This window comes from Cucurbita maxima, unplaced genomic scaffold (genome assembly GCF_002738345.1).
Source record: "Cucurbita maxima cultivar Rimu unplaced genomic scaffold, Cmax_1.0 Cma_Scf00004, whole genome shotgun sequence".
In the NCBI taxonomy this organism is placed as follows: Eukaryota; Viridiplantae; Streptophyta; class Magnoliopsida; order Cucurbitales; family Cucurbitaceae; genus Cucurbita; species Cucurbita maxima.
Window position 1 is genome coordinate 3,876,879 of NW_019272020.1, and position 22,387 is coordinate 3,899,265.

The window sequence follows — 22,387 nt, forward strand, 5'->3', positions numbered from 1 at the left end:
AAAATTATAGACCATTTTTAGAGAGAGACATTGTGTACCAACAAATATTATCCGCTTACGGTTTTCAAACACGTCTAATAAGGAGAGGTTTTATGTTTCGTTCCTCTTTCTAACCGATGTGAGATCTTACAAACCAACCCTCTTGAGGGCTAGTGTCTTCATTGGTATACTGTCCATTGACAACTTTGATACTATTTATAATACTTCAAGTCTACTACTAACAAATATTGTCAGTATTGACCAGTTATGTATCCTCTTAGCATACTATTTGTAATACCTCAAGTCTACCACTAACAAATATTTGTCAGCATTGACCAGTTATGTATCCAGTTAGCTTCATTGAAGTTTGTTAAGCAGCTATAAAAGAAAAATTGTTATAGTAATATTATGGATGTAATTTATATTTAACAAAAGTTAAGGAAAAATCCATTGGTACGGAGAGTAAGAGTAAATTCATTGATAATGAACGAAAACGGTTAATTATCCCAAAGAACAAAAAAAACTATATTATAAAAAATTGAATGGTCAAAGATCAAATAATATTAAAAAAACTACATTTGACCAAATATTTTATTTTAATTTTTGCATTTGCATGGATCTAACTCATCAAATTATAACCTCTTAATTTAAAATTAGTAATCTGTTGTGAAAGTAGGTAGTTGGGATAGAGCTTTCCAGTTTGTTTATAATTATAATAGCTTCATATGTAAGAAGTTATAATTAGAAAAAAATAAAAATAAATTACTTAATTTGGGCGCAATTATTTGAACTTGGACATCTCTTCTTTAGGGAACTATAAAGTATTTGGCATCAATTTATGGGCCCACAAAGTAAATTTCCAATATATATCTTATCAATTTCATATGTTTAATTGATGGTGGATTTGGGTAAATGTGTTATTAATTTACATTAATAATGCATACATTATATATATATATATACACTCACACACACATACAAAGTTTGTATTGGGTATTGTTTTTTTTTTTTTTTTATAAAATAAATTCCTTTAATAATTATATATTAAAAGAAGTGACCAATTGGAAGCATAAAGAATTTTTTTTATAAAAAAAAAAAGAGAGATCAAAATATATTTTATTAATTGAATTTGAAATGTAATTTAATCCATGATTTATTTCTTAACAAATAATATTGAAAGAATTTAAATTAAACAATATCATCAATTTATTAGAGAGAAGATTGGCTTTTTAAAAAATATAAAATGAAATATAAATATTTTATATTTAGCCAAAATAAATGCAAAAAAACGAACAATTTTGAGCATGCATCCAATCCCACATGGGCATTGGTATTCGGAATATTTAACCTAATTATTAAAATTACTATTAAAGAAAATAAATAAAACGGTTTATTTTAAAAACAAAGTAATATTAAAGAGAAGATTGACTTATTATTATCCGTATTTATAAAAAAATTTCATATAAAAGGGAAATTGATTTTTAATCTAATTAAAACAAATAAAGCGGTTTATTTTTAAAATAAAATATACGAAATAAATAATGAAAGTCAAACAACAGACAAAATAGCAAGAAGGACAACAGAGAGACAGGCAAGCGGGTTTAACTGCGTCGCATCACCCGTCCCAATTCCCGGCGATAACTGCGTGCTGTTGCTTGTTCTAGTGGTAGAAGGTGCCGGAGGAGAGTGGCCGGACGGTGATGGTGCGTCGGCCGGCGGAGAGTTGGACGGAGGGGAGTTGTCGGCGCCATTGTCGAAACCTGGATTTAAAAATTTAAAAAAAAAACAAGCGATCACCGACAATGAACAAAGCCAGAAAATCGAAGAGAGGTTTTGAGGTGAAGAAATACTGAACAGTTCACTTCATTCCAGCCCAGAACCATCTTTTCACGATTGAAGACGATACGATGACCAGCCATGAAATTCACTGCCAGAAAGGGAGAAGCTTTTAAGTTCATAATCTTTTTCTTCCAACATCAACAAATAGCAGAGATGGGCACTCACGTCCGAAGAGATTAATATCAGTGCTCTTGGCAATGGTAAGACAAATGGCATGTCCACCCTTGTCCTGAAGCCCACGCGAACACCCAGATCAAGAAAAACCCAAAGGATTACTGAAAGAAAGCTTAAAAAGCAAAAGACTTGAACTGTTCAGATAACTCACATCGGTAGGAATGGCAACAAACATAGAAACAACGCCAAAAATATAGCCACTATCCATTGTAAAATTCAGATGCGGTTGTTGAAAGTGTGTTCCTAGACTGGATAGGAATGGATGGGAATCAGAAACGGAAGAACTTGTTCAAGAATATTTGCTAAAACCAACCCTCTAAATGATAGGGAAAAATTCTATATTTATACAAAGAAAATAGAAAGAACAATAACTTGATACACCATAACACGGTCTCAGTACACAAATATGATACAAATGTTAAACGACGAAAAATTATTATCATCTACTTACGAAAGTTGGTAGCAGTACTCAAATGGGTAATCAGAATCAAATATAGCGCGGTCTAATTCCATGGCTGCATCTATCTGCACAACAATTCTATATATAAACCAGAGATTCCATGAACTCATATGCCACTTCCCAGGATAATAGCTTACATTCTGAGTAACGAGAGTGTAAATTGGGTCAGAGAGGTACGTATAAGAGAAACCAGAGTCAAAAATTGTAGTAAATTCAACATTGTTGGGTTTTCCTGCCACAGTTATCTGAATGATGGTGACATTGTAGGATGAACTGCCACCAAACAACAGAATTCAGCTAGAAAAAACAGCTTATTATCCAGGAAAAATGAAGGACAGAGATTACAAAGTGAGAAGATCTTACGAGTGGGGATTGAGGGATGTTTCTCTCTGGTCTGATGGGCCTATGTCTCCAAAATCGATGTTCCCATAACCATCATATCCAAAACACATGGAGAATGAATCTGGGGTGAGATCTTGGCTTGCTAAGAGGGATGGAACTGATATCTTCCCCATGCCAAGCCCAAGAAGCCCATTAATTGCGATGCTGGAAAATATACCAGTTTGGACCTTACCACATCTGCCATCAAGAATCCCATTTAAAGCAACGCAATAACACACCAGATTGCAGATAGTTTCTATGAAAGATAGTATTGTTGACATTGTTGTAACGAAAGTCGAAGCAAGATCGATCGTACTCACACACCCACAAACAAAAATTTAATAAAGAGACACAAAGATTTGCGTAGTTCGAAAAAAAAATTCCCCTACATTCACGAGTATCAAAATGAAAGATGAACCAAACAAATATTAATACATGTGTAGGAGATGTATGCATTAGATGAACACAACTCTCCACAATGGTATGATATTGTCCACCTTGAGCATAAGTGGCTTTGCTTTGGACTTCCTCAAAATGCCTCATACCAATGAATATAGTATTCCTGGATTATAAACCCATGATCATTCCCTAAATTAACCGATGTGGGACTTTCATCTAACAGTATGAACCTATTCTTCTTAACAACTTACAACAAGTCATCTAAACATCATGAAACTACCCTAGATTTTGTATTTGGTTAGTTTCTTATGTTGACAGAAAGAAATGTATTAAGAACTAAACGAAATGTGTTCATAATTCAGAAGCATTTGATTCAGACAGAGAGATTCAACAGTTCTCACCCAAAAGTAATCTTGGCATCAACGGGTTTGGATTGTGAATCATTGGTGGCCAAGTGCAAGATATCTTCTACCAAATACCCAGAAGATGATGTATTGGGAGACGCATCATGAATCTTGTAAGGACAAGAACTTTTGTTTGAAGGGCATTGGTCTGCAAGCTCGCACAAAGAGTTGCTGCAGGCTACACTTCTGCTCGTTGTTGAAGCATTTGGGCTGTAATGATTCAACGTTATCTGAAGAAACATAAACAAATAAGAACATCAACTACAAAAATTTGCACTGTTCGTTTCCCGAGAAAATTGAAGAGGGCGGAAAGAAAATACATCTTCCCCATCTGAAGTGCCCACGGAAGTATGGCATTTGCTGCATTCACAAGGTAACCAGGACAAATCGCTTCCAGTGTCCAATGCCACTAAGAAACCTAACTCCGGCGTTCCCACAGATATATTGGCGTAGTAGAAACTGAAAAGCCAACAGGAAACAAATTAAAGCAAGGCAATCGGCCAAAGTAAATCGGAAAATCAACAGAGAAAGTAAGGTGCAATACTCTCCCAAACCGCCGTATCGGTAGGTGTGGTTGTCGTAAGAGAACGTCAGCGGCGTTTCACTTTTAGAGGTGGCCAATCGCCGGGCGTGAAGTAGTCGATCGCGGTGGACCATAGCCGCGTAATATCCAGGGGTGTGTTTCTCCAGTAAACCATCAGAGTTTAGAATCCCCTTAATCGAATCCGAAAACCGACGGTGGATATTGAACTTGAGCGAAACCACCTCGCCGGCGAGAAAGAAAATAGAAAGAAACAGTAGCATTTGGGCGGCGGAAGTGAATGTCGACGCCATGGACGCCGATTAGAGGATCCAAAAGTTTTCCGGGGTGAAGGAGATTTAAGGAGAAGAATTTAAATGGGACCAGGAGGACGAGAGGGTAACATGGACCGGAGGAATTTACGGATTCGATGTGGAGTAACATGAGAGTCAAACATTTCAGAAGAAGAAGACGACGAAATTATGATCTCTGTTGAGCAAAGTCGCCATTTCTCTTCGCGGGAAAAAAAATATATATATAGAGATATATATGTATGTATACATACACGCATACATACATACATATATATCTATATATATATATATGTATATGTATGTATATATATATTCTTCATTCCTCAGCATTGTTCCTTCTTCTACGCCTCCTTCTGTTTCCTGCAAAAAAAAAATAGATGAAGATAAACAAACAATCAACTTCATACCTATAATTCTCTACTATCGTATAATTAGTATCATAATTTTCGATGAAACTTTCATCATTGTCTAGTTAGCATGTAGCGCTCGAGTAAAACAACATATTTGAATCAGAATGATCCTAAAAGATAGCATACTCCTAAAAAAAATTAAGTTATTATCTATACCAATAAAATGTAAATTTATTTTTCCACAGAAACTCTATAATTAATTATGTTTATCTTAAAATAATTTTATATTAATAAATTTTCTAAATTGAAACAACTTAGTTTGTTAATACAAGAATTACAATCTGAGTATAATCTGAATTACAAGGTCAAATTCGAATTTAAATCTTGTTTTAATGGAAGATAGTAATGTTTCTTGTCCCCAAATAAACAGTTAGGTTGGAAAAAGTGAATTTATTTATTTTATTATATTATTATTATTATTATTATTATTATTTTTGGTGAACAACATTTAATATGATATTAAGATTTGTTAAGAAAGAAAAATACATGGTCCTTTTTAAATATAATTTTAAGAGAGAAAAATACACAAAATAAATCAGAACTAAAGCATGAAAACCAAAGAATAATTATGATAGTCAAACAACAGCCAAGATTGCAAGAACGGCGACGAAGACCGAGGTCAGTGGGTTCAACCGCGTTGCAACACCCACCCCAATATTCGGCAAGCCGGTGCTTCCTCCTGGGGTAACAGGTGCCGGAGGAGAATCATCGGACGGCGGAGATTTGTCGGTCGGAGGGGAGTCAAATGGAGAGGTATAGCCGTAGGGAGTGCCAGCGCCATTCTCGTAACCTGGTTTAAGGAAACAAGCTTCACTGACACAGCAAACAAAAAAAACCATAAAAACGAAGAAGAGTTTTGAGGTGAAGTGACACTCACAGTCTGAAGGACTCCAGCCCAACACCATCTTTTCACGATTGAAGACAATACGATACCCAGCCATGAAGTCGACTACAAGAATACGAAAAAGTAAAAGATTCTTCAGATCACAAGCACTTCTTCGACTCTGAAAATGGTTAGAAATTACGAATCTACACAATGGTATGATATCGTCTACTTTCAACCTACGCTCTCATGGCTTTGCTTGTTATAATAAGTGAGGAATACTTTCTCTATTAGTATGAGGCGTTTTGAGAAGTTCAAAACAGAGCGAACTTATCTCAAAATAGAGAATATCATACCATTGTGGAGATTCATAATTCTTAACAAAAACCGCTACGAAATAAGTAAAGATAGAAAAGCTGTGAATTAGATGCATAGAGAGGGAGATAGAGGCCTCACTTCCAATTATATTAATACTAGTGCTTTTGACAATCGTTAGACAAACAGCACGTCTAGTATCCGCATCCTGAAGCCCAAAAAAGAAAAACCCAGATCAGCAAAAGCTCAAAAGATTGCAGAGACGAGTGAGAGAGCTATAAAAGCCAAAAGCTATCTCTTGTTTTCTCTTTTCTAAAAGCTGAAAATTACTTCAAATGTTCAGAGTACTCACATCAATCGAAAGGGTAAGGAATTGACCCAGAGGGGTAAAATCATCTCCACCCTTCATCGTAAAATTAAGCACCGGACCATCAATGGTTTCTGCATATAAACTGAATATAATAAACCGAGTATGAATAAGAATCCAGGAACGCTTTGAAAGAGAATAACTGGTTTCATTATTTATCTCATTAGCTACTTACGGAGTTTCGTAGCAGTACTCAAATGGGAAATCGGGACCAAATGAAAAGCGCTTTAAGTGGATCCCTGAATCTATCTACACAATAGTTTGAGAATCTCAATTAGTATGAAGCTTTTTGGAAAAATCTAAAAGAAAGTCACCAGAGTTTAGGTTCAAAGTGGATAATATCTAGTAATTCCTAACAATTATATGGAATTTCCATGAGTTGAAACTGCAGATAGCTTACTTGCTCGGAAATAAGAGAGTAAACTGGTTCAGCTAGGTATGTAAACGAGGCACCACCGTCGAAAATTGCAGTAAATTGAACATCGTTGGTTTTTTCACCCACAATTATCTGAGTGATGGTCACATTGTAGTGTGGACTGCCAAAATGAACAAGACAATCCAGTTATAAAAGCCAGACAATTTAACATTTTGAATATGGTTTAGAAGTGAAAAGTTCTAACAAATTGGGATTTGAATTGATGGGTGTTTCTTTTTGGTCTGGTGTGCCTGTGTCCCCAAAATCGATTCTCCCAAGTTCATCACGTCCGAAACACATGGAGAATGAATCAGCGATAAGACCTTGGTTAGCTAAGAAACTTGGAACTGATATCCTTTCCATGCCAAGCCCAATAAGACCATTGGGAGCTGCATGTTTCGCAAATCTACCAGTCTGGACCTTACCGCACCTGTCATGAAGAATCACATTTAAGCGCAACAACACAAGTGGTATGTGCTTTCTATAAGATGGTAAAGTCGGCATTCAATTTCACTGCAAACTGCTCGAAAACCATTAAACACCCACGAAGAAGAACACCAATATCTTCTTGGAACAGTGGTTGAGTTACAAAGTAGAATATAATTGGTTAATGCTTGTTGAGGATGTTGGGAGAGGAGTCCCACGTCAGCTAATTAAGGAATACATCTCCATTAGTATTAGGCTTTCCAGAGAAATAAAAAATAAAGCCATGAGAGCTAATACTCAAAGTGGACAGTATCATATCATTGTGGAGTGTTGTGATTCCTAATATTGCCCACTAATATGGAAAAAGCTGACTCTAACTAGTGTGGAAAGTGGATTCAGAAATCTACATAGTCCTAATGTAGTAGATACATTTTCCAGTTAAGAGAAAAGAAATCTATTAAGAACAGAACAAAATTCAGCACAAGAAAATATATAACTCAGAGGATTAAGATAAAGGGAGAGAGAGATGCAGCAGAACTCACCCAAAAGTAATCTTCGCCTTAACGGGTTTAAGTTGTGAATCATCAGTGATCAAGGACACTACGTCCTCTACCAAGTACCCAGTCGACGAGTCATTGCCAGCCCTGTATTTAACTTCATAAGGACAAGTATTTTGGTTTGAAGTGCATTTGTTTGAAAGCTCGCACAATGCGTTGCTGCAGGGAACAGTTGAGCTCGTTTTTGAAGCATTTGGCCTATAATGATTGAACGGAACCTGCAGAGAAACATAAAAAAAAAAAAACAAACAATAACAATAATCAACCAATCGATATCATCAGAGGATCAACTTCAAGAATTTGCATCCCGAGAAAATACCTTCCCACTAGGCGTTGAAGTAGGACAACTGCGGCATTCACACGGTAACCAGAACAAATTGCTTCCGGTGTCCAACGCCACAAAGAAATCTAGCGCCGGCGTTCCGATCGAAATATTGGCGTACAACAAACTGAAAAGCCCCAAACGGAAGGGAACAGGACAGCAATTTAAGCAAAGATAATCTCAAAGAGAAAAATCAGAACAACAGAGGATTCAAATAACTCAAAAACAGAAATAGAGAGAAGAGATTAGGGAAATGAACGGAGAGAATAAGGAGCATACAATCCAAAATTGACCATCAAGTAGGTAGCGTTACCACCAGCGAACGTCAGCTCCTTACTACCATTACTAGCGGCCAATCGCCGGCCATGTACTAACCGATCACGGTGGACCAAAGTCGCATAATATTCAGGGGAATGTTTCTCCGGCAAACCTTCAGAATCGATAATCTCCATAACCGAATCCGAAAATCGATGGTGAATACTGAACTTAAACGAAGATGCATCACCACTTCTCAGCCCGCCGAAGAGAAAGAAAACAGAAAAAACCAGTAACATCTGGGCGCCGAAACTGAACGCCCACGCCATGGACGCCGATTAGAGGATTCAAAAACTTCCAGGGAAAGTGAGAAAGACATGTTCAGAGTCGAGAAGGAAGAGAATAAATAAAATGGAACATGAGAAGGATGAGAGAGAAAGAGAGGAGAGGCGTTGAAGTTCAGAAGAAAATGAAATATATTGAAATGTATAATTATTTTTTTCCTTTTATAAAAAGAAAAATAAACATTATATTATGCATCCGTGTTGAGGTCTAAAAGGTAAATAAAGAGAAGAAGAGGGGCATAACTGCAAAAGAGAAAAAGTACGGTAGTGGGTCTACGAGCGAAGAGTGGCATGGAAAAAGGCCGTTAGAAGCGGTTAGTGAAGGCCGTTGACTTTTCCAAATTCAAAATGTTTAGTTTATTAAAGGCTTAATTATGGCTGGAATAATTAAATTAAATTAAGTTAAGAGCACAGCTAAATATGTTAATTACGACGCAGAAGCTTCCTTAGTTCTTCAATGAATTTAGCCATTAGTCAATTTCAACGTTGTATTGCAATATTATAATACAAAATAGATGGTTAAGTTTCCTTATGGATTTCCTTATTCTACGCTAAATTCCAACGACCCCACTATTGAATAATTGAAATATATTACAATAGCTCAAGCACGCCACTATTGAATAATTGAAATATATTACAACAATTCAAGCTCACAGCTCCAACACCAAGAGAAATTACAACTAACACAGCTAACAGGAGGAAGAACTAACACACTAACAGATTCCTATTCCACCAACATAAGGAGGATCTAATAGCTAGCTAACCGGAGGAGGAACTAACACACACACTAAAAAATTCCTATTCCACCAACATAAGGAGGATCTAACAGCTCTTGGAACTAACACAGCTAACAGGAGGAGGAACTAACAGCTAACATATATTAGAACTAACACAACTAACGGGAGGAGGAACTAACATAGCTAACAAATTCATATTCCACCAACACCAGGAGGAACTATCACCGTCAACCTCCCGATTTTAAAACGCGTATGCTAAATAGAGGTTTCCACACCCTTGTAAAAAGTTAAAGAATATTTTATTTTCATCTTCAACTAGCATGTGATCTCATATATAATTTACTTCAATCTTATATCCATAAATCTCGATCATTTATGTTTGTGTTGAATTTCCAACGTACAGAGAATCGTAGAAAAGTGCACATTTTACAAAGTACTAATAAACCAATCTGCAATTTACATAATCAATCAACCGTAGAATCGACAAGTGCGAACTAACTTGGTTAACAATTTACAACTAACTGTATTTAAAACATACAAATCCCAACACTAATTGTTTTCTGTTCTTTTCGGAAATGCTAATGTTTTAGCATATGAAATGACAGATCTCAACTACCAGAGAGAAAATTGTAGTCTAAAAATGACAGAAAAAACATCAGATCTCGGCTGCAGCACCTACCAGTCAATCAAAAAGAGGCTTTGGCTACTGGCCATGTGTTTTAATCATAAGGAATGAGACTGGCTCCCTTGGCGTGCATCTTTATGTCGATCCCAAGAACTGAGCAGAATTATGGGTTGAAAATGAATGCATTTCTAGCCAGCAACAGATAATTCACAGTCCCAATTGCTTGAAGATCACGTGGAAAATGAGGGAGAACAAAAATCAATGGCATCAGAAAGAGTATATATTTTACAGTACATATAATGAGAACGAATGAGGTTCTTCCTCGGCTATTGTACTTACAGTGCAAGATACAATTCAGCTAACGTAAGTGTGAGTGCATGCCAAAGCCGAGATCATGGCTGATATGTGTCCCAGTCAAATTTAGGTTGAGAATAGACCTCATAATCGATGGGTCCGTCTATAACTGAATCAACTGTTTGAATGCCCTCCAAGTGCATTCTTTGAAATCCATCATCATAAGAAGGAACTAGTTTGTACACAACTAGCAACCCAAGTGTGAATATCGCTTGCAGCTTCGTTGAGTCCCCGTTTACCGAGAAGAACAAGAGCATGGAGAGCAGGAATAAATCAACGCAGAATCGCATAATCCCAAGAACTGTATCCATCAACTTCCCATCATTGCCGGCGGGAAAGCCACCTACTCTATAAACAAATAGAAAGTTGTACTTGTCGACAACATATCTATATCCGAAGTATGCTGTCCCGATCGGAACCACCAGTGGAGCAAATGAAGAATATATCATGGTGAGGGCAAATATTGTTAAATTGAATGCATAATATTGCGCAAAATCAAATTTCTGTTTCGGTGCAGTTGAGGTTCTATTAACGGGATAAACGGAAAGATCTTGTCCCTGCATATCCATATCGATCAGTCTAGGGGAGGTATCTGGTAGTAATGATCTCTCAAGACTATCTATTTCCTGGTACTCAAATGGGTACTCTTCACTTTGTTCAGGAACCAGCTGGAGCATGTCGTTCTTTCGAAACCTTCGAATCTTCTTCTTTATCCATGGTATTGGAGCCAATAAGTCAAAAGATATGCCCAAGAACGTACTCGTGATTAAAAAAGCAACGGACGAAAGGCATGATCTTGAAAGGAATGATGTACTCATGTACTGCTCAATTCTCTTGCAATCTTCACTATCCAAATAACACTGTCCCATCCCAAGGAGTGCACTCTCTAAGGATGACTCAACCAGAGCCCTCAGAAGGATGAGGTTTACTAAGAAAAAGCAAACCATCTTCAAAAGTGCAGCTCTCTGCTCCCCAGATACGGTAAGATGTCGTTCGAACTTAGAAAGATAAGAAAGAGCTGATGGAATTATTATATACATACTCACGAAGATGATAACATTGGGCAGGAATTGAAAGATAAGACTGCCAATCCAGCTAGAACTTTGCACCCAATCCAACCATGACTGAGCATTATCCATCACTTCGGCATTGATAATTCTCCCGGCACTCTTAACAGCCGTGATCACAGCAAGAGGAGAGCTAAAGAACAAAAGCATTAACAGTAAGCAAGTGTTCACAAATATTCTTCGAAGTCTCAATGATAGTTTTGTTGATCCCAAATGATTCCAGTAAATATCAGTCGCCAACGGTGCCCGATCAACTTTCCATTGGTTTCTTTGAAGACGCAACTCCATGACCGAAAAGAATTTCCCAATTCGTCTCTTCCTTTCATTTCGAAAATCCATAACTGCTTTATTGGTAGCATAGATATCCTTGAACATAACAAAAGCAACCCCAGCTCCAGGTGCACGCCCTTCCTTGTAAGCAGCCAGTTCAGTTTCCAAGTTGGCTCTCAATTCTTGCAGCCGTTTTAGTCTCTCCTCATTTGTGTAACCAAATTTGTCTATTATCTGACACCACAGATCTTTTACTCTCCTCCAAACACAACGAATCCAACAAAATAAAACCTTCAAACAATCGCTTCTAAATTCATCGTCTTCGTCCTCGGGTGCAAGACGAGAATGCATTTGTTCTACCAACTGTGATATTTCTTCCCTAACCTTGACCAATTCTGTGGCCAAATCATCCAAAGCGCACAAATTCATAGGCATTATGACCCTATAAATCTTGCCAGGATACTTATGCTGGAAATACTCTAATATCGCGGCCCTATCAACCTCTAGGCTTTTGGGAATCCCTTCCACCATTATAGTGAAAATGGCAGTGGAATCAGCAGCGGGATCACTTAAATTCCCATTCCCATCTCTAAATCTAGTTATCTTTAACCTCTTTTCAATGGCAGAAATACCAAAGTGCACAAAAACAACAACAACAACCATAAAAGCAAAATGCACCCAAAGTAAAACCGAACCTTTCTCAATGTGATTGATCGTAGTCTTCGAGAACTGATCGTTCAATACAGCCTGTCCAGCATAGAGATTAAGCGGAAGCAACACTGAAACCGACAAAATCGCAATCAATAGTAGAACCGCACAGCTCCCGCCTTCTATCAAAAGGAACTGCGCGGCATCGGCACCACAATGGCGCGCAATATCCCGACAAGTCGCGTGCCACACCGCAAGAAGCTTTGTAACCAATCCAGAAGGACCAGGAATTCGACGGTGGTCGCTTCTAAGCTTCACAAATAGAAATATGAAGAGGCACGAGAAGGCACCAATGATCGAAATATTCAACAAGTATTGAATATTACCATACCACGAAGTGAAATCACTTGCAGACCCGCCGTCATCGGAAGAGGGAGAGGGAGAAGAAGACTGATTCACGAAGGATTTAAAAGGAACCATCGAGTACGAGCTTCGTCGGATCTCTGAACGTGGAAATCGAAGGTTCACACAATCAAATTCGACATTCTTCGCGTGGAAATAGTGGTCTGCATCAACAAATTAAATCATAGAACGCATCGATACCTTAATTCGGACGATTAACAGCTCGAATTCGAAGAAATTTAAAGGCCTTAGGGCTTGTGAATCAAATCATCTCCCCTTCGACTTTACAGATGGACACCTCCTCCTCGTACTGGGAGTAGAAATTGAAAAATTGAAGCAATCACGATTCACGAACAGGATTGTGTTACGGGAATGGCATTCGAACTGGAAATCCCAAATTGAAATGTTAATTCTTTGGGGAAAATCTGAAATCGTAGTTTTTTCTTTTCCTTGAACATCTGGAACTTTGGTCAAAACGCTAACTCGATCCAATTAAATATAAATGAGATAATACTAATAAAAAAAAAATTCCCCTTTTTTGAGAAAATCTTCATCGAGTTCTTCCAAGTTTGGAATTTATATCTCTATCAACGAGTGGAATTTATATTTTTAAACCCTCTAAATTTAATTTCTAAATAAAAAAAATCTCTAAAATTAAAGTTTTTCCCAAAATAAATTTAGAATAATAGTAGTCTAGATTAATATACTCTCTTTTATTATAGTCACTTAAAATAAAGTAATAAACTGCATACGAGTTAATTCATAAATATTTATCTAAAAGTTTTTATAATCGTGCTCCTAATATATTTGTCAAGCTAGCTAATAATTATTGGGTAGAATATGGGATTAGAATATATATATATATATATATATATATATATATATATATATATATATATATATATATATATATTTATTTATTTATTTATTTATATTTATTTATTTATTTATTAAAGATAAAACAATTGTCAAGGATCTATTAAGGGTTAAAAAATATATATATGAAAAAATTTTAAAAGTTGAAAAATCAAAATAAAAAGAAAAAATGTTCCTATATTATATATTTATTTATTTATTTATTGGAATATATGGGCCGACATTCCATGGTGAAAGCCCACAAAATAGGGTTGAGAATTTGTCCGAAACCGACACGGCAAGCAAAACAAGGCACCCAATATAGTGGAGTTTTAAATTTCAAATCCTTCCTATAATTAAATAATGCAGTATTTTAGACAAATTTAAGGTTTATATATATATATATATATATTCTTTACTGATTTTAGACAATTAATAAATGCAAAAGACTTAAAAATTTGATATTAATCGATTAAAATTCATTTTTCAAAAACGTCTGAAAAATAATTATCTAAAAGTAAATAAATAAATAAATATATATATATATATATATTCAAAAACGTCTGAAAAATAATTATCTAAAAGTAAATAAATAAATAAATATATATATATATATATATATTACATTAATAGAATCANAGACAATTAATAAATGCAAAAGACTTAAAAATTTGATATTAATCGATTAAAATTCATTTTTCAAAAACGTCTGAAAAATAATTATCTAAAAGTAAATAAATAAATAAATATATATATATATATATATATTACATTAATAGAATCAGATTTGAATATAGTATAGTGCAATCAACAATTTTATTATTTAAATTAGAAGGTATTCTAAGTACACCTGTACTTTGTGAATAAGTAGAAAACAACAATTTTATTATTTAAATTAGAAGGTATTCTAAGTACACCTGTACTTTGTGAATAAGTAGAAAATAAATTATATTTTTAATAATTACTATTAGAAAATAATAAAAATACAAGCTAAATTTTGGGAAACTTTCAACACAAACTAATAATTAAAAAAAATGGTAATATTAATTTTTTTAATTAGTTTTTATAGCAATTAAATTATATATATATATATTGCTAAATTTGAATATCTTTATATAAATGGGTGTGATGAGGGGCGGTTTGGCTTTGGCTCGGTCGGTGGGACGGGCACGGGATTAACGCGCCTCCGGTTCTGGTTTTGGTTAAAAAAATCACTCAAACAAAAAGTTGCATTTTCCGGCCGGGTTATTCTATGGCGGCGCCGCCATTTTCTGTGGCGACCCGACATTGACGGCGAACTTGTACAAAAAATTGTTATATTTACAAATTTAAGTAAATCGTTATATATCTCGAAATATAAAATCTGAAATTGCTACTCTTAAACCAAACCATGAACGGTGGACCGAACCAACTAAACCACCGTTGGTCCGACCGGAATATTTATTTTCTCAGAAATTTGGCGAAAAAGAAAAAAGAAATGAATAAAATAAAAAGGGGGAGACGGTTGGAGATAAGAAAAGGAGGGGGACACGTGGCAAGGTTGACTTAGGAATGAAGGGACACGTATGCACACGAAAAGTCACAAGAAGAGATAGGTAGCACGAGGGGAGGGAGCTATTTACCAATAACTCAACCAACATTGCCACATATTTTATTACCTCTCTTTTTCTCACCCTCCCTTCAATTATTTCCATCATTTTTCACCTTTTTAAAGCTTATTATTATTATTATTATTATTATTATTATTATTATTATTTTAAATATCTCTGATGAAACAGCTTTTGGAAATTATTTTACTTTATTTCATAGAACTCTTCTCAATATCAACGGTCCTGCCCATTTGATCTTACAAGAACTAGAATAAAAGAAGAACAAACATGAACACCAGAGAAGGTACAAAAATTTGAAGCAAATTTGTAGTATAACAGTGGTGATCACTGATATTGTTCTGTTCTCTTCTGTTCATCCCGTTTGCGTCCACTTCATTCAATCAAGCGGATTCTTGGTTTTTTTTTTCTTCTTCTTCTTCGATTTCCATCGCGCCCCGGAAAGGGAGCGAAAGAGTTTCGGGAGATTTTATTTTTTATTTTTTTTATATGGTGGATGATAAATTTGAAACCTCGTTTGCCTACAGTTTTTGTTTGATGAATCTGTGGATCTACTGCTTCTTAGATCTCCATCGTTTTCATTTGGTAGCATTCAGTAGCTGTCCGAACTGATCAATAACCTAATTGCAGAGTGAGTTCGTATTACTTTTTCATCGTCTCTTATTTGTGTAGTTCGTATTTTTCATTTAGTTTTTCGGAATTTAAGCTTGAGGATGAGGCGTTTCTGGTTCTTGTGCTGAATGGAAAGATTTAGTTCTTGATTGTGTGTTTTTTGTAGCCCTTTTTCACTAATGATATTTGGTCAACGGATTATGAGATGATGGATTTCTGTTGTATTGTGGGTTTATTGTAGTTCATCGAGATAGTTGACCGAAATATGCAATTACAGGAGGCGGTTATCAGATTGAGGAGTTTTGCTGCTTTGAATTGTGAGTGATTTCTTTTCTTTCTTTTTGATTTTGGACAGAATGGTATGGTTATCCTTTATGAATGTAGAGTTAAGTGGTTGGAGTTGATGAAATGAGGGGTGTTATCCAGCTTGATGAACTTTCTGAGGGCTTGCTGGCTGCCGTCCTCGGACAATATCGTACACAGCGGTTCGGATTCAGCAGGTCGTCGTGAAGGCTTACTATGGTACAAGGATATTGGACAGCACATGAATGGTGAATTTTCAATGGCTGTTGTCCAGGCTAATAACTTGCTTGAGGATCAAAGCCAGATCGAATCAGGTTCATTGAGCTTGGTTGAATCCGGGCCATATGGAACCTTTATTGGTGTTTATGACGGTCATGGTGGACCTGAAGCATCAAATTACATATATGATAATCTTTTCCAGCATCTAAAAAGTAAGAATTCTAATCGAGATTGAAATGAGTTTATGTTCTTCACAGTTCATATTGTCTGAGCATTCATTTGAAAATGCAGGGTTCACCTCAGAACAACAATCAATGTCATCTGATGTGATAAAGAAAGCATTTCAAGCTACAGAGGAAGGGTTCATTTCTTTAGTGACTAAACAATGGCAAATGAAGCCCCAAATTGCAGCTGTTGCTTCATGTTGCCTGGTTGGTGTGATCTGTGGTGGCACCCTTTACATAGCCAACCTTGGCGATTCCCGTGCCGTGCTTGGAAGGGTCATGCGTGCAACGGAGGAGGTTATCGCCGTGCAGCTATCAGCTGAGCATAATGTGAGCATAGAATCTGTCAGAAGGGAGATGCATTCTCTGCACCCAGATGACTCGCATATAGTAGTTTTGAAGCATAATGTATGGCGAGTAAAGGGCTTAATACAGGTAACTCTTTTACTCAGCTAAGAAATTTCTGACCATCAGGGGATATAAGTCTCTGCTTGGTGAATGTATTGTCAACTAAGCATGCGAATGCGTGTGTTTCTAGGCTTTGTTAGTCTCTTATAGGTACTGAGCTATTAGATGTCAGGCCTCAAGCTCAGAAATGTCTTTTAAAGTAGACAAAAAGAAAAAGAACATACTTTTTACTTGCTTAGTTATAGGTCTTTCCGTAAAGAGATCTATTTTTCAATGTGAGATCCCACATCGGTTGGAGAGGAGAACGAAACATTCCTTATAAGGGTGTGGAAACCTCTCCCTAGCAGACGCGTTTTAAAACCATGAGGCTAACGGCGATACGTAACAGACTAAAGTGGACAATATCTGTTAGCGGTGGGTTTGAGCTGTTACAAATGGTATGAGAGCCAAACACTGAGCGGTAGATCAGTGAGGATGCTGGCCCCTAAGGGGTGGATTGTGAGATCCAACATCAATGGGAGAGGAGAACGAAGCATTCCCTATAAGGGTGTGGAAACCTCTCGCTAGTAGACACATTTTAAAACCACGAGGTTGACGGCAATACGTAACGAGCTAAAACGGACAATATCTGTTAGCGGTGGGCTTGGGCTATTACATTCACTCTCAACCAATTCATCTTTTCTCTATCCCTCTCTCCCATTAGAGGTCCTCATTCCATTAGCAGCATTTACGTGGATGCTGCCATTTCCATTACATTGATATGTTTCATTATCGCAAAATTTATCCAACATTGTGGAATGAGAAGTTCTGATCACGTATTCGTTCACATTAGGGATTCTTTTCTTTAATTGCAGGTTTCCAGATCTATCGGTGATGCATATTTAAAGAGGGCGGAATTCAACAGGGAACCCTTGTATGCTAAGTTTAGGCTTCGTGAACCATTTACTCGACCGATACTGAGCTGTGAACCATCAATTTCGGTGCATGAACTTCAACCACATGATCAATTCATTATATTTGCCTCTGATGGCATGTGGGAGCACATTAGCAATCAGCAAGCTGTAGATATTATTCGAAATCACCCCCATAATGTAACCTACTAGAACATCTGCTCCTTGTGGTGTGCGTTTCTTATTGTTTAAGGCGATGATGAAAAGCTAAAGCTATATTGAAAGATTGAATTTGACTTGTCTGCTTGTTTTCAAGCAGGGAAGTGCTAAGAGGTTGGTAAAAGCTGCTATGCTGGAAGCAGCTAAGAAACGAGAAATGCGATATTCAGATTTGAAGGAAATTGATCGTGGTGTACGCCGCCATTTTCACGACGACATCACTGTCATAGTTGTATTTCTCGACTCTAATCTTGTAAGCAGAGCGAGCACGGTCCGAGGTCCAACCATGTCTTTGAGAGGGCGCGGGGTTATCATACCTACAAAATCTCTAGCTCCTTGTGCCACACCTACAGAGCTTCACACAATCTGATGAAGCGGTCTGACTCTCCTTCTAGCTGTTATGTATGTACCGTCTCGTGCTCGGTCTTCAGAATTGCCATGGCCCCATCAGCAATGAATATCAAGTATAAGTTAACACAAGAAAGAAGGTTTGCATACTTTCACATTTAACATGGCATGTACTCTTTGTAGTTCCTAACAATTTGAGCAGAAGTAAAGGAAGAACTGGAAAAGCTTCTATTCCTGAAAACTGAACTTTCTGCACTACAAACTTGCTGATTCTGACTGAGCTCAACTATTCAGAAAAACGAAGAACGAAACCAATCCGAACCTGTCTCGGGCTATCTTATGCATGTTTGTGACAGAATCAGTTCTTATTTTGTTCATCATTTGCAGCCACGGATAGCTGCTGTTCGATACTGGGATCGATGTCAATGGAAATACTATTAATCTCGAGGCACTTTAAGCTGACACTCTCAAACTCAACGGTATCCATCCCCACACGAAACTTCCCAAATTTGATACCTTCAATGCTCACCAGGCTCTCAGAATGTTCAAACTCCATGGATTGCTGCCTGAGGAGCTTCCTGGTGCTGAAGTTGTCAGCTTCATGAAGAGCTTCCTGTAGCTCGAGGCATACCCGAGCCATGGTTGGGCGGTACTTAGGCTGATGTGAAGTGCATTTCAGGCCAAGTTGCCCCATCTTTAGCATCACTTCCATGTTGCATGGCTCGGAAATAAGATTTACATCCAAAATCTCTTCAACACTGCCCGTTTCTAAGCTCGGTCTTGCCTGCAATTCCAGATAGAAGGTTAGACGAAAATTGAGACTTGAAACGATGTGAGAAATGAAAAAGTTCGACAAATATTTTATATATATATAATTTATCCGATAAAATAGGAGTTGGTTACCCATTCAACGATATGAGAGTTTGTGGGGATTGATTCGTTGGACGTTAGCACTGGACGAGCGGAAACGAGCTGCAGAAGAATAATGCCAAAGCTATAGACATCGCTAAAAGGAGTCAAGTGAAAGGTAGAGCAATATGCAGGGTCCAAGTAGCCAGGCGTGCCTTTGATTTGGCTGCTCACATGCGACCGATCACCAATGGGTCCCGACCTTACCAACCCAAAATCCGAAACCTTTGCCTCGAATTCTTCTCCGATTAAGATATTGCTTGGCTTTACATCTCTATGGATCACGCTAGCCTTCATCCCATTGTGTAGATGAGCAATCCCTTCTCCAAAACAAAAATCGAACAAAAAAAAATTATATATCTCTAATTCTGAAGAAGATTAGTTTTGTTTCTAATAATATTATTCTAAATACTAAAACATGAATCTACTAACGTATTTTCAAATAAAAGATCAGATGTTTGAATCTATGCCTCTTAAAGAAACACAATCATTTTATTAGATCCAATGTCGTGTTCTAAATAAATGAAATAGATATCAATGACGAGAAATGACATACCTTTGGCAGCTCCAATAGCTATGTTAACTCGTTGTCTCCAAGTCAAGCTTCTTCCTTCATGGCCTATGCAAAGCCACAATAAACTCGACCAAAATATTTTACAAATGAAGAAGAGATCGAAATATTAATTAAATAAATTTTTTACCAATTATGTAATGTAGAAGTGATCCATTTGGTACATATTCATAAACCAATATTCTCTCTCCTCCATTCCCTGCCAAGAACACATGATTTTCACATTTTTTAAAAAATTATCTTCATAAATCATCAAAATTCAATCTTTTTTTAAGCTCTAACCTATAGTTTCTTCGCAATATCCCACCAGAGCTGCCAAGTTCTTGTGCTTTACTGATGACAATAGCTTCACTTCTATTCAATAAGAAACAAATAGTTTCGAAGTTGTTAAAAATTTTATTTTTGTTTTTCGAGTTTAACTAAGAATTCATATGTGAGATTCTATATCAGTTGGGTAGGAGAACCAAATCTTTTGTATAAGCGTTTTGAAACCATGAGATTGACGCTTATACGTAATAGATCAAAACAGATAATATCAACAAGCGATGAGTTTGGACTATTACATCAAATGTTTTGGATTGCTATAAGTTGATGATGATCAAATCCGCTACACTCACCCACTGTCACTTTGCCCATTTAAATAGATTTTGCATAAAAATAACCATGTTTATGTCGGATCTTGAATATGAAAATTATTTTTAATAGATAATTTCTATTTTTATTAAAAAAAATTACAAAACAACCTAATAAATTCAAGAATATTTTACTTAATCTTTATTTATTTATATAAATACAGTTGAATCATCATTTGAACACAATTTCTTTTTGATAAACACAAATTTTAGGGATTAAATTGTTAATTAAAAATAATAATGTTATTTTAAACAAAATTAAAGAGTAAATTAAAAGAGAATTAATTTACCATTTCGAAATTCTTCAAGACTCGTATAGGAATCACTATGCGGTCTTTTTATGGCCACGATTTCGTGGCTCTCAAGAACACCTTTATAAACATTAGCAAACGAACCAAACCCTAACAAATATTCGCTTCTGAAATTCTTCGTCGCCTTCTCCAATTCCTCAAATCGGAACCTCCTCGGCTTCGATTTCCCTTCCTTCAACCTTCCGTCAGTGTTCCGCCGCCGCTGCCAGAACCTCTGCAGAATTTTCCGACGAAAAGCACAGAACAGAAACGCGCTCAACGACACCACCACCACTGCTCCGACGACAAACTCTACCCACCGACTGCTCCTGTTCGGCGGCGGAGAAATTGCCGGCGAAGAGGCCGATACAGCGGCGAAGAAGGCCATTTCTTAAGAGCGTTTGACAGATTGAGGAAAATTAGGGCGAAGGTGAGCGGAATTTGAAGAGAAGAAGAATGGGTCTTGTTGTTGCTGAAAGCAGGACGGCACACAGAGCCAAAACAGAGAGCCATAGAATTATAAACATGAACACTCTACGGTACCATTTTGTGGATTATTTAAATCATATCTCAACCATTTGCTAGCATTTGTTGTAGGATCTTTGTTGAATTTTTGGTTAATTTTCATATAATTAGCCAATTTCAAATGATTTGGACATGTATATATATATAATTTCGATTGGATTCACTTATTTGGATCATTTATTCGAGTTTTTATTTACAAATGTATAAATAATAATATTTTTTTAAATATAAAAAACCAAGACAAAACGATTTATTTTATCCCGAGATATTCGAGTTCTTTTCAAATGATATTTTTATTATTTGAAATAACATAAAAATAATTAATTATTTATATGTTTAATTTTTAAAATTGATGTTGAAAAATGTTAATAAAGGAGACAAGCAGATGAATTATCTCTTATAGTAAGAGCTCTGTTGGAGAAACCTAAAGTAAAACTATCCTACTTTATGTCTAAAATGATTTTGAATTTTTGGAGAATTAAAATATTTGTATTTTTTATTTTTTTTTTTAAATTTTTTAAATAGATCAATAATCCTTCTGATAATTTAACCTAAATTTGGTAACTCAAAATTAAAGATGTAATTTTCTCACAATTATTTATTATGTTGTAATCATACTTTTTAAGGGAAAAAATTAAAAGCAAAATCATTTTCGTTAAACTCTTGATTATATTGATTGGCAGATTAGTTACCGGATCAGTGAATGTGGTCGCCTTTGTTCATTGTTGGTACAAAAGATGACAGCTTTTGGGTTGTTCATAGATATGACTTTAGCCAATTCACATCAACATATTCTTGTAAATTCACATCTTAAAATACTCACCATCTTATCCTCATCCAGCAACATTCCAATGGAGAAGTCAGAGAATCATGAATAAAAAACACTTTTAATTAGGAATTCCACTTTCCCATTAGGAAAATCGAGGCAAAACAGGCTCCAAAAGACATGAAGATGTTGATGAAAACAA

General features: G+C 36.2%; 5 protein-coding genes across 7 annotated transcripts; 1 reads left to right on the forward strand and 4 right to left on the reverse strand.

Annotated features, from left to right (window-relative positions):
• Nucleotides 1–1,489: 1,489 nt before the first annotated feature.
• Nucleotides 1,490–4,643, reverse strand: LOC111478000 (aspartyl protease family protein 1-like). The gene is made up of 10 exons (XM_023122044.1): nt 4,181–4,643; nt 3,957–4,095; nt 3,634–3,866; nt 2,816–3,031; nt 2,590–2,725; nt 2,444–2,517; nt 2,144–2,240; nt 1,984–2,047; nt 1,835–1,906; nt 1,490–1,739 (listed from the first exon to the last, which is right to left on the reverse strand). Exons 1-10 carry the CDS (start codon nt 4,468–4,470, stop codon nt 1,528–1,530), a joined length of 1,533 nt encoding a protein of 510 aa, XP_022977812.1. The 5' UTR covers nt 4,471–4,643; the 3' UTR covers nt 1,490–1,527.
• A 684-nt stretch (nt 4,644–5,327) lies between these two features.
• Nucleotides 5,328–8,787, reverse strand: LOC111477998 (aspartyl protease family protein 1-like). The gene is made up of 10 exons (XM_023122041.1): nt 8,385–8,787; nt 8,103–8,232; nt 7,769–8,001; nt 7,006–7,230; nt 6,786–6,921; nt 6,561–6,634; nt 6,371–6,470; nt 6,160–6,226; nt 5,758–5,829; nt 5,328–5,670 (listed from the first exon to the last, which is right to left on the reverse strand). The coding sequence occupies exons 1-10, from the start codon at nt 8,687–8,689 to the stop codon at nt 5,456–5,458; spliced, it is 1,557 nt and encodes a 518-aa protein (XP_022977809.1). The 5' UTR covers nt 8,690–8,787; the 3' UTR covers nt 5,328–5,455.
• A 1,064-nt stretch (nt 8,788–9,851) lies between these two features.
• On the reverse strand, nt 9,852–13,299 carry LOC111478044 (CSC1-like protein At4g35870). 2 transcript variants are annotated; one of them, XR_002717388.1, is made up of 2 exons: nt 10,406–13,298; nt 9,852–10,288 (listed from the first exon to the last, which is right to left on the reverse strand). XR_002717388.1 is itself a non-coding variant. In XM_023122122.1 (2 exons), the coding sequence occupies exon 2, from the start codon at nt 12,883–12,885 to the stop codon at nt 10,459–10,461; it is 2,427 nt and encodes an 808-aa protein (XP_022977890.1). In that variant the 5' UTR covers nt 12,886–12,908; nt 13,009–13,299; the 3' UTR covers nt 9,876–10,458. The 2 variants fall into 2 exon arrangements, 1 of the variants encoding a protein (XP_022977890.1); XM_023122122.1 differs by having other exon boundaries at nt 9,876–12,908; nt 13,009–13,299.
• A 2,164-nt stretch (nt 13,300–15,463) lies between these two features.
• LOC111477734 (probable protein phosphatase 2C 60) lies at nt 15,464–19,360 on the forward strand. 2 transcript variants are annotated; one of them, XM_023121613.1, is made up of 7 exons: nt 15,464–15,555; nt 15,797–15,900; nt 16,123–16,198; nt 16,308–16,615; nt 16,695–17,062; nt 17,890–18,126; nt 18,245–19,360. In XM_023121613.1, exons 4-7 carry the CDS (start codon nt 16,312–16,314, stop codon nt 18,512–18,514), a joined length of 1,179 nt encoding a protein of 392 aa, XP_022977381.1. In that variant the 5' UTR covers nt 15,464–15,555; nt 15,797–15,900; nt 16,123–16,198; nt 16,308–16,311; the 3' UTR covers nt 18,515–19,360. The 2 variants fall into 2 exon arrangements, 1 of the variants encoding a protein (XP_022977381.1); XR_002717339.1 differs by lacking the exon at nt 15,464–15,555 and having other exon boundaries at nt 15,562–15,900; nt 18,245–18,632; nt 18,787–19,360.
• Nucleotides 18,851–21,545, reverse strand: LOC111477648 (probable serine/threonine-protein kinase PBL18). Its single transcript, XM_023121514.1, has 6 exons — nt 20,895–21,545; nt 20,255–20,326; nt 20,103–20,171; nt 19,958–20,020; nt 19,396–19,721; nt 18,851–19,276 (listed from the first exon to the last, which is right to left on the reverse strand). The coding sequence occupies exons 1-6, from the start codon at nt 21,280–21,282 to the stop codon at nt 18,851–18,853; spliced, it is 1,344 nt and encodes a 447-aa protein (XP_022977282.1). The 5' UTR covers nt 21,283–21,545.
• Nucleotides 21,546–22,387: the final 842 nt, after the last annotated feature.